We start from the raw sequence: 13,942 nt of genomic DNA on the forward strand, positions 1-13,942 counted from the left end.
TCTCGAGTGGCTCTAGTTCGCTTGAGACGGCACGCCTCCATCGCGCTCTAAAACGATACTTTATCGGCCAAAAAAAAAGTAGTCGGTTGTTGGGAAAATAGTGGCGGCACCGGGATTCGACCCCAGGAGGTGTGGGGGGGTGGGAGTCTAATGAGTAGCGAGGCACGCTATACCGAGCTGGCTGCCAGAACGGGGATTTCTGGCTGTATTAGAATGTGAGAATGCCCTGCCCTGCGAGTGCCCTACTACTAGTAGGAGAGTTACGCAAAGTCTGCACCATTTCCACGATGTGAGGCACATACAGGGTCTATTATGCGACCGACACACACACACACACACACACACACACACACACACACACACACACACACACACACACACACACACACACACACACACACACACACACACACACACACACACACACACACACACACACACACACACACACACACACACACACACACACACACACACCTGTTCCATGTCTTGAAGGCGTTGCTGGCCCTTTTAAACAGGTAGCCCTCCATGGCGATGCCGTTGTCTGCATCCACATTGTACTCCAGTTTGGTGTCGTCATTCGAGAAGTCCTGAGACGGAGACAGAGAGGGAACCCATGAGAGCACAGAAAGACAACAGAGAGGCAAAGTGACAGTGATAACGTACAAAGAGTGAAAGGCAAGGAGATGGTGGAGGGGAAAGGACGTCGATAGAAGGAGCTCTAGTGAACAGAGGCTTCGATCACCAGCCAGGTTCTTCAAAGTCATCCATCTCTCAGCTCAGTCCACTGACCCTCTCTCCATACAGCCTCTCACTGACTTAACCCATTCTGACCTGAGATCAGATTCATACGAGGTTTCCGCACTGGACACACACTGGTCTGATGAACCCATTCTGACCTGAGATCAGATTAAAAAAATGTCAGTCGTTCTTTGATTTTTCAAAAATAGCAGACCTACAAGCTCGTATCGCGCTCGTATATGAGCTTGTAGATCTGCTATTTTTAAATAGCTAAAGCATAACGTAATGCTAACACCAAAATGGGTTCCCGTATAGAATGGGTTAACCCATTTTGGGCGGGAACCCCTTTTGGTGTTAATAGCAGATCTACAAGCTCAAAGCGAGCCACCGAGTGGCACGCTACGAGATTGTAGGTCATAGAAAACATGGCTTTTTCAGAAAACTGTCAGGATGTAGAAGACATTTTTTGAATCTGATCTCAGGTCAAAATGGATTAAAATTATGCTCATACAGCGGATAATCAATCAAATTCCTTTAATGTTTGATGGTGCTTTATTTCAACAGTAATGGGCTGTACTTTGAGATACTGTATTATGGCCGTACATACAGTACGTATGCATGTTTGTGTGTGTGTTGTCATTGTAGCAGGGTAAAGGCCAGGGCACACACAGTAACATTCACTCAATATCAAGGTTACCTCCCGACTCCTCCTGTCCTTGGCAGGGCTGTTTTCTCCTCTCTTTTTTGTTTTACGGCGTGGCTCCTTTTGACTGTGTGTGTGTGTTCTCTGTCTGTCTGTCTGTCTGTCTGTCTGTCTGTCTGTGGCTACAGTAAGCCAAGGAAGGTCATCTCTGGCTGCATATGTTTCACATTTCTGTTTCACCAAAATCATGTAAATGTTATACTGGAAATCAACGGAGAGGCAAATAACTCGATATGAATTACCGGTAGTCATTATGACACGAGAGCGATACAAGTGACAATATGACATCAACATGGCGTGATTGGTGTCCGAGATCCACATTGAAACCACGCCTTATTAGAACCCATTTTGTTCCGACTCTCTCCTCAACTCTCTCTCTCCTCAACCTTACTTCACGACCGTGTCACCCCTCTTATCTTTCACCGACAACCACCTCTCCTTCCCTATCTCTCTCCATCCACTCGTCCACCTCCCTCCTCCTCCACTCCTTGTGATGGTGACCACGGGAGGTGTCCCTGTCCTGTCCTGTCCTGTCCTGTCCTGCCTGGACACACCAGGGCTGCAACCCAAGCCACTGTGTTGTCCTGGGATGGACCCCAAACTCTCCAGATGCAAATTAGCAACCGGGTCAACCCGGGGGGAAACCACCAGAGTGCATACTCTCTCTTATTCTGAAGGACAAAAAAATCCCGGGCCGTGAACCAGAAGTAAACAACGGCTGTGTTATAATTCACCCCAAACATGCATGTTGTAACCATGATGGACTCTTTGGTTATGGACTGTGGCCTGTGAATTAAGCTGGTTTTGACCAAAAATGCAATCTCTGAAAAATAATCAGAGATACATGTATTTTTGTAAATCTGATTACTTCAAAGTAAACTGATTTACTTTGAAGTAAACTGCTGGAGGTGGACGTTTTCACTTCCGGTTCATTTCCGGTTTTATCGATCGCCTAGCCACCGAGAGCTACTCCTACGGTAGTGAAGAGCGTGATCTAACTGAACCAATAAAAACCCTTGAATGGCGTACAGTATGTATACGTCAATGGCAGTTGGTAACTAAACTAACTCAACTTTGCTGTTTCATAGCTTCGCTTAATTACTGATTCAACCCTCCGCAAAGGAGTATAACAAACAGGTCTGGTAATTGTGATTTAAAGGAGAATTCCATGCTAGAATGCTTTCTTATCTTTCTTACCTTTCTTTGTAGTTGTTACGTCCCCACCAAAGAGGTCCAGGTGTTTTTTTGTGCAAAAACTCCTTATTGGCTATTTTCCCTACCATAAGCCCTCAATGAATTGCATTGCATTGAATGGGAATTGAATGGGGCGTTATGCTAATTCGCTTATTTCCATCGAAAGAAGTAGTAAAGTGTGCCGCTTGGGATATTATTTACATTATGAAGAGAGGATATATATACAAAGAAATTATAATTTTGAGCGATGGGAATAAGCGAATTAGCACAACACCCCATGGCCCCATTCAATTCCCATTCAATTCAATGCAAGTCATGTAGGGCTTATGGTAGGGGAAATAGCCAATAAGGAGCTTTTGCACAAAATAACACCTGGACCTCTTTGGTGGGGACGTAACAACTACAAAGAAAGGTAAGAAAGCCTTTTAGTATGGAATTCTCCTTTAAACACACACCGTTCTATTACTCAAACACACACATCCTCAAAGTTGCAATAATGATTTTGGCCATTTTATTTTCTAATAACACACTCATACACGTACAAACACACTTCTACTAAACGTGTGTACAGTATAAAGCCTTATTTGCCGTGTCTGACCCGTGTTTAGTCTTAGTTCAATAGCGTCAACTAACTGTTAGACTAACTAGACTGCGGCGCTTAGTTAATAAACTGAAACTGAGTAAAATAAATACAAAAACACATACTATTAATTCACAGATACAGAGACTGCATAAACGTATCATTATGACTGCATTTAGAGCATAAACGTACGTATAACACATTATAAACACTTACTTTTAAACGCGTCATTTCCGCCTGTTACATTTTACTGAACGATCAGGAAGCGGAACACATTCTGCATCATGCACTGTGTAAACACGCCTCTTCCTCCTTTCTCTGTCATCTGATACTTCCTCTTGCTTTCTTGTCCCTTTCTCTATGTCTCATAATATGCACAAAGCATCCCCAATAGTACAACACATTTTACCAACCAATCATTTGTATTAATATCTACATCCCTGAGATCAGGGCTGTAGCTGACGTTTTGGTTGCCCTACTCACAACTATCTCCAGCGTCACTCCTGCTCAACCTGTGGGTTGAGCTGCTTAATGCCGACACGGTCTGTCACTGTCAGGGAGGGGCAGAGCAGAGCACCGTGGTGTAGTGGAGGAACGCAACTGTCTTACGCAAGTAGCGTTGCAGGAGGAACACGTGAAAAAAATAAAAGGGGGGGTTTTGTCCTACGCACTATGCGTATTGCGCGTACCGTTAGCGACGCGCCTGCCTGAGATACTGTAATTGGTTGATAAGAGGATTTCTGTTCTTATATAACAGAGTATTTACTGTATAGGCAGTGAACTTTCTTAATTAATAGCACCAACATATATACATAAACGACACAAACATGAAGTTACTTAATATCTTAATGAGGCCACTCGCGGAATAAACTCGACAGTTGGATTTCAAATTACGTAGATCTACGTCAACAGCAAGGAATGTGTTTTAATCTGTGGTTCCTTGCCATGAAAATGTTTAAGAACCACTGGTTTAACTACATTTTAGAAACAAGCCCACAAAACCACAACCGCCAATACTTGACTTCAAATACCTGGGCGCATGGGTCGACTCCACAGAGAAGGACCTTAAAGTGAGGAAGGCACTTGCCTGGCGAGCTCTTAACGGTATGACCAGTGTGTGGAAATCCAACCTCCCCTGACACATCAAGATCAGTTTCTTCTCTGCTACCGTGGAGTCCGTCCTCCTCTATGGCTGTGAATGCTGGACACTTACACAAGCCCTACAGAAATCCCTGGACGGGTGCTACACCAGAATGTTACGTGTGGTACTTAACATCAACCAGGATGAGCACATCACCAACAAGCGTCTGTACGGGGCATTACCAAGTGTAACAGAGAAGATAGCAGTAAGGAGGATGAGACTAGCTGGCCACTGCCACCGACATCAAGAACTCCCGGCCAAAAAGCTTGTACTGTGGGAACCAACACACGGGCATCGATCGAGAGGACGTCCCACACCTATGTGGACGCACTAAAGAAAGATACTGGTGCGGAAAGCACAAAGGAGCTGGCCAGATGTATGGAGAACCGAGATGACTGGAGACGCCGATGGAGGGCTCGTCTGAGGACGACGTAGAGAGAGAATACTTACAACTTTAGAGACAAACTAAACAGAAGTCGCTTATAATAAGCAGACATGGCAACCATGTTAGGGACACTGGATACTAGTGTGTGTTGTGTGTGTGCATACAGTGTGTGTGTGTCGTCATGAGAGCGCACACACACGCGCGAGCTTGCGCGTTTATTGGGGTCATTTGACTCATTTTACACCCTTCGTAACGCCATCTCTGCCAACCAATCAGCATTTGTTACGGTAATGAGCTGGGTGTTATCTTCCTTCCTCTGTGGAAACATCCGCCGCGCTGCTCCGCTTCCTGACGGACAGACCTGTTACGATGACCTGCTGTCCCTCATTAAAGACACCCAGGTCTCTGCTAACAGAGACCGGCTGATGGCAAAAGATAGAAATTAAATAAGAGCCTAATGTTCTTGTCTTGTGTTCATCTGATCTCTAGTCTACAGCATGTAATGTAATGTCTTGCCATTGACAATGTAAACAAATAAAGCAACAACACTATTTAACATAGACCCCTAAATCCAATGACCATGACTGACACTATGCTAGCACCATTATCAATATTATACTTCGGCATCATACCATGGCCACTGAGAATACTGGATTCTGATTGGCCCGGAGGAGTCAGATGCACTGTTCTAAATTAATGTGCAAAATAAAGTGTTTTGCTATTATTACGGTCATTTCAGCTGACTTGTTGATAAGAGGCCGTGGTATTAAACGGGATAGTCAACTCTTTGCAGTATGGTTATCAAAAAAGAATGGCCACTGCAGAGGCAACAGCTGATTAATTAGCATTGGCATCGTGTTTCTTTTCGAAAGTCACATGGCTCTCCTCAATGATTATCCCTTTACTTATAATACCAGTAAGACGCCCTAAAGGGCGAGGTCGTGTGCACGCATCCGCCTGGGTGACGGCAGACTGCTGGGCGAGAGCTGGCGCTTTGGCACGGGGGGGTCAGATCAACATTTGGAATGAATTCTGTACTGGCCATACATAGAGCGTGTCTCAAGTGTACTTGAGGTCAGATCAACATATGGAATGTCAGAACAGGAAGGACGGGTGAGGAAAGATCAACATATGGAATGTCAGAAAAGGTCAGCTCCATATATGGATAATATCTAGGTGATGATCCAGTTTTCTCCATGTATGGTTATCCAGGGTTAGATGAGGTCAGTGTCGTGATCTCCATATATGGAGATGGCCATAAATGGTGGTGTGTCGTGTCATGAGCTGTGATGTCACGAGGTCTGACCATATACAGCAGGGTTCCCCAATTAGCGCCCCGCGGGACATCTGCGGCCCGCGGAGCGCCACCTTGTGGCCGCGGAAGAATAAAAAAATAAAATATAAAGTTTTATTTTTATTTTTTGTGGGGGGGTCCCAGCTATAAATGGCATTAAATGGGGGTCAGTAGCCTCTGCATGTCAAACTGGGGGTCCTTTTCAAATGGGGTCTTGCCCTGATCATTCATTTCAGGGCAAGACCTCGACCTTGCGCGTGCCGACTCGGCCCCCAGCCTGGTACCCTAGTCAAAATATGGCCCTTGAGAAAAATTAATTGGGGAACCCTGATATACAGTATGGAGGCATGATGTCATGAGGCGTGACCATAATGGAGTGATGTCACAGTGTGACAGTGATGTCACAAGGCGTGACCATATATGGAGGCGTGGGGTGACTTACTAACTGGCGGACGGACGGACGGACGGACGGACGGACGGACGGACGGGAGATGCAGGTTTTCGTAGTAAATGCGACCTACGGTCGCACTAATACATATAATTATTGGTAGGATGTTCAGATTATAAGCCTTTTTAGGACCGACTCATTCCAGTAGGAAGCACATGATAATGCTAATCTAGCTAGGTTCTTTGGTCTAGTTACCGGTAGCTTCAGCTTCTCTCCAATAAAAGAAAATTACAGATACAATCTCCAAAACGTCATTGATAGTGTTTTATTTTTTATTGCAATGACTGCTGTTCATTGGTATCAGCCAGGTCATCTGTTCCCTTTATTACCATGGAAACCAGAGGCACCGTGTTGCTTTGAATTAGTCACCCCTTCTCTAGGTGAAGTCCTTCACCTTAAGCCACTATTGGTTGTCGCTGAGATAAGATTGTTCAGACATGACATGACAATGTACAAAACGTGCTATAGTTCATAATAACATGTGCATTCTACTATTCTCTTCTCCAGATACATACTGTACTACAGTCCAAACTGAATGCGATACTGAACCCCAGGCAGAGAATACAGAGCGCGGTCCAAAACAGCTCGCTTCTTCCAAATCAACAGCAGCAGCCCTACATTGAAACCTCATTAAGTACCTGGCCACCCTTGGCCTTGACCGTGCCCTCTACTAATGATGTAGTTGGATACCAGAAATCAAATATGGCTCTCACACCACGCCTAGCGTTCCCATGCTCAAGCAGGGTCAGGAGCCATTTACTGTATGCCTCAAGGACAAGGAGGCATCTATATTTAGACGTCTGTATACATTTAGACGTTGAAACAACGTTGTTTCAACGTCTATATTTAGACATCTGTATACATTTAGACGTTGAAACAACGTTGTTTCAACGTCTATATTTAGACGTCTGTATACATTTAGACGTTGAAACAACGTTGTTTCAACGTCTATATTTAGCACCGCGCTCTGTATTCTCTGCCTTGGGTTCAGTATCGCATTCAGTTTGGACTGTAGTACAGTATGTATCTGGAGAAGAGAATAGTAGAATGCACATGTTATTATGAACTATAGCACGTTTTGTACATTGTCATGTCATGTCTGAACAATCTTATCTCAGCGACATCCAATAGTGGGTTAAGGTGAAGGACTTCACCTAGAGAAGGGGTGACTAATTCAAAGCAACACGGTGCCTCTGGTTTCCATGGTAATAAAGGGAACAGATGACCTGGCTGATACCAATGAACAGCAGTCATTGCAATAAAAAATAAAACACTATCAATGACGTTTTGGAGATTTTATCTGTAATTTTCTTTTATTGGAGAGAAGCTGAAGCTACCGGTAACTAGACCAAAGAACCTAGCTAGATTAGCATTATCATGTGTTTCCTACTGGAATGAGTCGGTACTAAAAAGGCTTATAATCTGAACATCCTACCAATAATTATATGTATTAGTGCGACCGTAGGTCGCATTTACTACGAAAACCTGCATCTCCCGTCCGTCCGTCCGTCCGTCCGTCCGTCCGTCCGTCCGTCCGTCAGCCATAGTTTCAAAGTGAGGTGAAAATGAGGAGCATTTCCTGTTTGTCTCATGTTAAATTAATATGTACAGTGGCCTACATAAAAATAAATCAATAGTAATAATAATAATAGAAAAATATGGTGTGTGTTTCAGGAAGGCCAAAGGTCACTAATTCCCCATTAAGAATTAGCCTGGATGTTGCCATGCTGATACAGTACAGGTCAGCCGGTCGCTTACTCAGCAGATATCTGATCAGTTTAGAGTGTGTGTGTGTGTGTGTGTGTGTGTGTGTGTGTGTGTAAGAGAGACAGACAGAGAGAGAGAGAGATAGAAAGAGTGAGCAGTGTGATGTCTGTACGCTTCATCATCACTTCCCCGAATCTATACTTAACATGCAGTGTGAATGTGTGTGCGCACCATGTGCACGTCTGTGTATGCATATTGCACATCTTCCGCTCTAGGACCAACTGGATCCGTCAGTGTAACATGAGCCAAAGGCAAACCATCCAACACACACACACACACACACACACACACACACACACACACAAAACAGCGGAAGTTATTCTGGGTGTCCTGGGTGTGTGTGAGTGCATTCGTGCATGCATGCGTGCATGGACATGTGCATTGGTGCATGCATGAGAGAAAGGTCTCTGGATGACTTGTTGAAACTGTAAAGAGAACAAACGGTACCAACAGAGGTACCAGCCAGCAGAGGTACCAACAGATGTACCAGCAGAGGTACCAGCAGAGGTACCAACAGAGGTACCAGCAGAGGTACCAGCAGAGGTACCAGCAGAGGTACCAGCAGAGGTACCAACAGAGGTACCAGCAGAGGTACCAGCAGAGGTACCAACAGAGGTACCAGCAGAGGTACCAGCAGAGCTACCAGCAGAGGTACCAGCAGAGGTACCAACAGAGGTACCAGCAGAGGTACCAGCAGAGGTACCAGCAGAGGTACCAGCAGAGGTACCAGCAGAGGTACCAGCAGAGGTACCAGCAGAGGTACCAGCAGAGGTACCAACAGAGGTACCAACAGAAGTACCAACAGAGGTTCCAGCAGAGGTACCAGCAGAGGCGCTTCCATGAACCACAACCCACAAAATGCTGAGCCCACATAACCTAAACGACCCCTTAATTACCAACTGGTCAGCTCCTATAAATCCCTGCATTATATCAGCTACTATATGTAACACACGTGGTCAACACACATGCACGCACACGCGTGAGCGACGCACACGCGTGAGCGACACACACACAGCCTCAAACTCCTGACTGACCAGACCAAGCAACACATACTGTTACTGTACGGTTAAAAACCTGTTCTCTCGTTATCCAACCGGTCAAAAAGTAGTGGTCATCGATTGAGGGACAGCAAGTCATGACTCCAAACTAGGGATGGGCTTTAGTCGTTATTATCATGGTAAAAAAAAACGCTCAAAATAATCATATCGCAGAGATTGTCGTGAAATTGAGCGCATTTTGGTACACTCTTATTTCACAAATTATCACACAAATCAATTCGCCAAAAATAGCAGACTTGCAAGTTCACAACACATTGTGAGCTTGTACAGTACATTGTGCTATTTTTGGTGAACGTTCCCACTAGAATAGGGATGTTGGGGTTAGAAAAATGTGATTTGATTGTCGCACTAATATCGTTAATCACAATAATTTTTTAACACAATAATTGTGACGTGTAACTTTCACATCGTCCCATCCAGGCACAGTGCACTGCAGCGTACACAGCGCACTGCAGCGCACACAGCGCACTGCAGCGTACACAGCGCACTGCAGCGTACACAGCGCACTGCAGCGCACACAGCGCACTACAGCGCACTGCAGCGCACTGCAGCGCACACAGCACACACAGCGCACTGCAGCGCACACAGCGCACTGCAGCGCACACAGCGCACTGCAGCGTACACAGCGCACTGCAGCGTACACAGTGCACTGCAGCGTACACAGTGCACTGCAGCGCACACAGCGCAACAACAACCATTGAAGCATCACACCATGCTTCAACACCAACACTGACAATGAGAGAAAAACACACGATGGCCAGAAACACACTTCACACACATAGTTCCAAACCCCTCAGTGTTCATTTAACATTTGTGGACCACAGGGGGTCTATTTGGGTCAAATTGTACTCTCTCAGGGCCCTATTTTGCATGTCTGAACCCATTTTGACCTGAGATCAGATTCTAAAAATGTCTTCTACATCCTGACAGTTTTCTGAAAAAGCTACGTTTCTATGTCAGTCGTTCTTCCGATTTTTCAGAAATAGCAGACCTACAAGCTCGTGCTATTTTTCAATACCAAAAGGGGTTCCCGCCCAAATTGTGTTAAGTACCAGGTTGACGTAAGACCTGCAGGCGTGGCCAATGCTGTTAGTTTGGCCACTACAAAATAGCCAAACAGCATTGGCCACGCCTACAGGTATTAAGTTAAGTCATAAGACACCGTTAAAGACACGCAAAACAGGGCCCTCGGAGTTTAACTAACTAATATCACTGGGCAGTTTGAAGATGTGTGAGGTGTGAGGGGACAAACAGAGGGGGACAAACAGAGGGGACAAACAGAGGGGACACACAGAGGGGGACAAACAGAGGGGGACACAAACCAAACTCAAAGAACAAAAAGATACAGTTGCATCTACATACAGAGGTTGACCTCCAAGCACAAAAGCCCCGTCCGTCTGGAAAGGGAAAGTCTGTCACCTCCTAAAAGGTCACATTATGGTCACACACACACACACACACACACACACACAGACACACACACACACACACACACACACACACACACACACACACACACACACACACACACACACACACACACACACACACACACACACACACACACACACACACACACACACACGTAATGTATAAAGAGCACACTTATGCAGCTATACCCAATTTTCCCATGCAGAAACACCACACAGCCAATGAATACACCCAAGCGTGAACACACCTAGCCTGGTTAATAAACCGGACTAATATCGCACGGACCGCGGGATATTAGTCTGGGGAGGCTCAGCTTGGATTTAATTTCCAGGGAAACATTTTCTCTTTGACGCAATTGGTCAGAGCTACTGTCAGTCAAAGGTCTCAAGCATTGAAAGTCACTGTACCAAAGCCCGCCCATATTGCATACCGTGTCCCGATTGGCCGCCCACATTCTCTGGTGTAGGAAATGGGCGTACAATTGAGCCTCTCCAGACCGAAATCCGCCGGCAGGCAATTTATTTTTGCCAACGGCTGATTCGGTCTGGTTTATTAACCAGGCTAGAACACACCCACCGCTGTATCCGCTGTGTGCACACACCACACACACGCGTGCACACACACACACACACACTCACACACACACACAGAACACACACACACACACACACACCCTGGGCCACTTACCAGGTACCATACATAGTGGAAGCGACTGAAAATCCTCATCCTCATCGTGCATGCATACGTGCGTGCCGTGCGTGCGTTAGCCGTGATCCTTAGCTACCTCCACCTGTCGCGTACCGTAGTAGCATCTCACTGACAGCCGCTGTCACACTGAGATAGCCGTCTCTGCTAAACATCCTTCACCTCCTCCTCTGTCTGTGCGTGTGTGTGTTCGGGTGTGCGTGTGTGATCGCGTGCTTGGCATTAACTCTCGTCACACACACGTGCCGCCTCATCGGCCCCTCCTCTCTCTCTTCCGATGAGGTACCAGCTCTAAATGAAGGTCACCGATGTGTGTGTGTGTGTGTGAGTTGTGTTTTTGTATCTTGTGTTGGCACTGGATACAGTAGGCCAGTCTGCATGTGTGTATTGTAATGCATCGGAGGAGGAGGGACTGTGTGTGTGTGTGTGTGTGTGTGTGTGTGTGTGTGTGTGCGCTCGCTTGGCTGGCTGGCTGCTGCCGATGAGGTTTAAGTAACCAAGCGAGCCCGAGCAGAGGAGCGTGGGCATCAAACATTTATAGCAGCTCTGTTTAAGAAGCACACACACTCAACCCTCTCCTCTCTTGAAATAGGGCACTGTTCAGCAGACTGTAACCACGCTGACACAATGTGACACACGCAGTCTCCCCACTATGGACCAAAAGGGACTCCATTTAAACGCTATACATCATAATGACAGGATTTCTGTAAAGCTACTGAATGGTTCTAGTTCTATCCTGCAGAAAAGCCCTTCTTCCTTCAAGTGACAAACTGTCCCTCGAGGAGCCTGACCTCGAGACACCACTAAGGCCAGGCCTTAAGACCTCTGCTTGTTGTTACGCCGCCCGCTGAATAATTCACACATAGGCAGATACAAGGGCATACTAAACCCAACCGAAGGACCTCCCCCATGCGCGCGGAGCGAAGGTTTTCTCAATGGAGGAGGGGCATCCGGGAGGGTGGCCGACGACCGCAGAAGCCCGCGTTCGATTTCCTGGCGAAGCCGCCTCCAGCCTCGGTCCGAGCACGACACTCCAACTAATACAACTGACTGTGTTCGCAATAGTGACCAGCGCACACTAATCGTTGTGGTATCAATAGTGACCACCAGCGCACGCTAATCGTTGAGGTATCAATAGTGACCACCAGCGCACGCTAATCGTTGAGGTATCAATAGTGACCACCAGCGCACGCTAATCGTTGTGGTATCAATAGTGACCACCAGCGCACGCTAATCGTTGTGGTATCAAAAATGTGAAAAGTATATAGGTGCCGTCTTGGGACTGAAAATCCCGACACACAACCATTCTGTGCACAGCTAAATCTGGCATGCTTAAAGCGGCCATCTTTGTAGTCCCGACTACTACAGACTTGTAGTCCGTCTAGTAGTCGGACGAAAGGTGTGATGAAGTTGCTGAATGAAGCTCTCTAAAAGAGACACTCCAGAGCTTGTCAACAATATGTCACGTGTCCCGACGAAGCCTCCTTCCTGCTCAAGTCAGCATGCGAAGGCCGGAATGTAAACAGGCACAATATTTAACATGTTGTACTTACACCGTGTTGTTACATTGTGTAGTAATTTGCGTAGTTATTGTGCAATAACTATCAATACTTAGTAAATCCACGTTTAAACTGTTATCGATCCGTTTTTTTACATAGACAACATAACATAACTAGACAACAACATTTACAACGTAAATGTAAAGCATATGCGGTCCCATATCCATGAAACCACGAGCGGAATGCCATGAATGAACTCAGTCGCACGACATGTGTGAATATCAACATGCATGACGTCTCACTAACTCGCAGGCGCACGCACACACACACACACACACACACACACACACACACACACACACACACACACACACACACACACACACACACACAACACACAACACACACACACACACACACACACACACACACACACACACACACACACACACACACACACACACACACACACACACACACACACACACACACACACAGATCACCTTCAGAGTGAATGTGGTAACATGCAGGGCGTGAGACACTGGTGAGTGCTGACGTACCAAAGTCAAGCCAAGTCCGTCTGTCTCCCGAGTCCCAACACAATAAACATGTATATGTGACTAAGTGAGACAGACACACACACACACACACACACACACACACACACACACAGGGAACGGAAGAAGGGAATGCAATAGAATAAGGGAATGCAAAGCTTACCTGCAGAGCAGCCTGGAAAGAATAGAGGAAGAAGAGAAAGAGGAAAAGAAGAGGAGAGTCTTGGTTAGGACCGCCGGTATACAAACAGCAAACAGCATGAAAGAGACAGAGAGAGAGACAGAGAGAGAGAGGAGGGGTAAGAGGGGGAGAAAGAGAGAGAGAGAGGGAGGGAGACAGTATAAAAATAGCATCAATGAAGATGGAGGGGTTGGAGGAGTGGTGGGGGGGGGGGGGTGAAGGACAGGAGGAAGTTGGCAGTGGGTTTGGCACTGTGGG

General features: G+C 46.2%; 1 protein-coding gene across 1 annotated transcript in view; it reads right to left on the reverse strand.

Annotated features, from left to right (window-relative positions):
• Positions 1–13,942, reverse strand: part of LOC310860518 (arf-GAP with coiled-coil, ANK repeat and PH domain-containing protein 2-like) — a 103,907-nt gene that overhangs the window by 23,141 nt on the left and 66,824 nt on the right. The window contains exon 9 of the mRNA XM_083767470.1: positions 478–590. Within this exon, the coding sequence (XP_083623596.1) occupies positions 478–590 (113 nt within the window). The remainder of the gene's footprint in view (positions 1–477; positions 591–13,942) is intronic.

Source organism: Protomyctophum parallelum (genome assembly GCF_964188405.1).
Source record: "Protomyctophum parallelum genome assembly, chromosome: 6".
NCBI classification, from domain to species: Eukaryota; Metazoa; Chordata; class Actinopteri; order Myctophiformes; family Myctophidae; genus Protomyctophum; species Protomyctophum parallelum.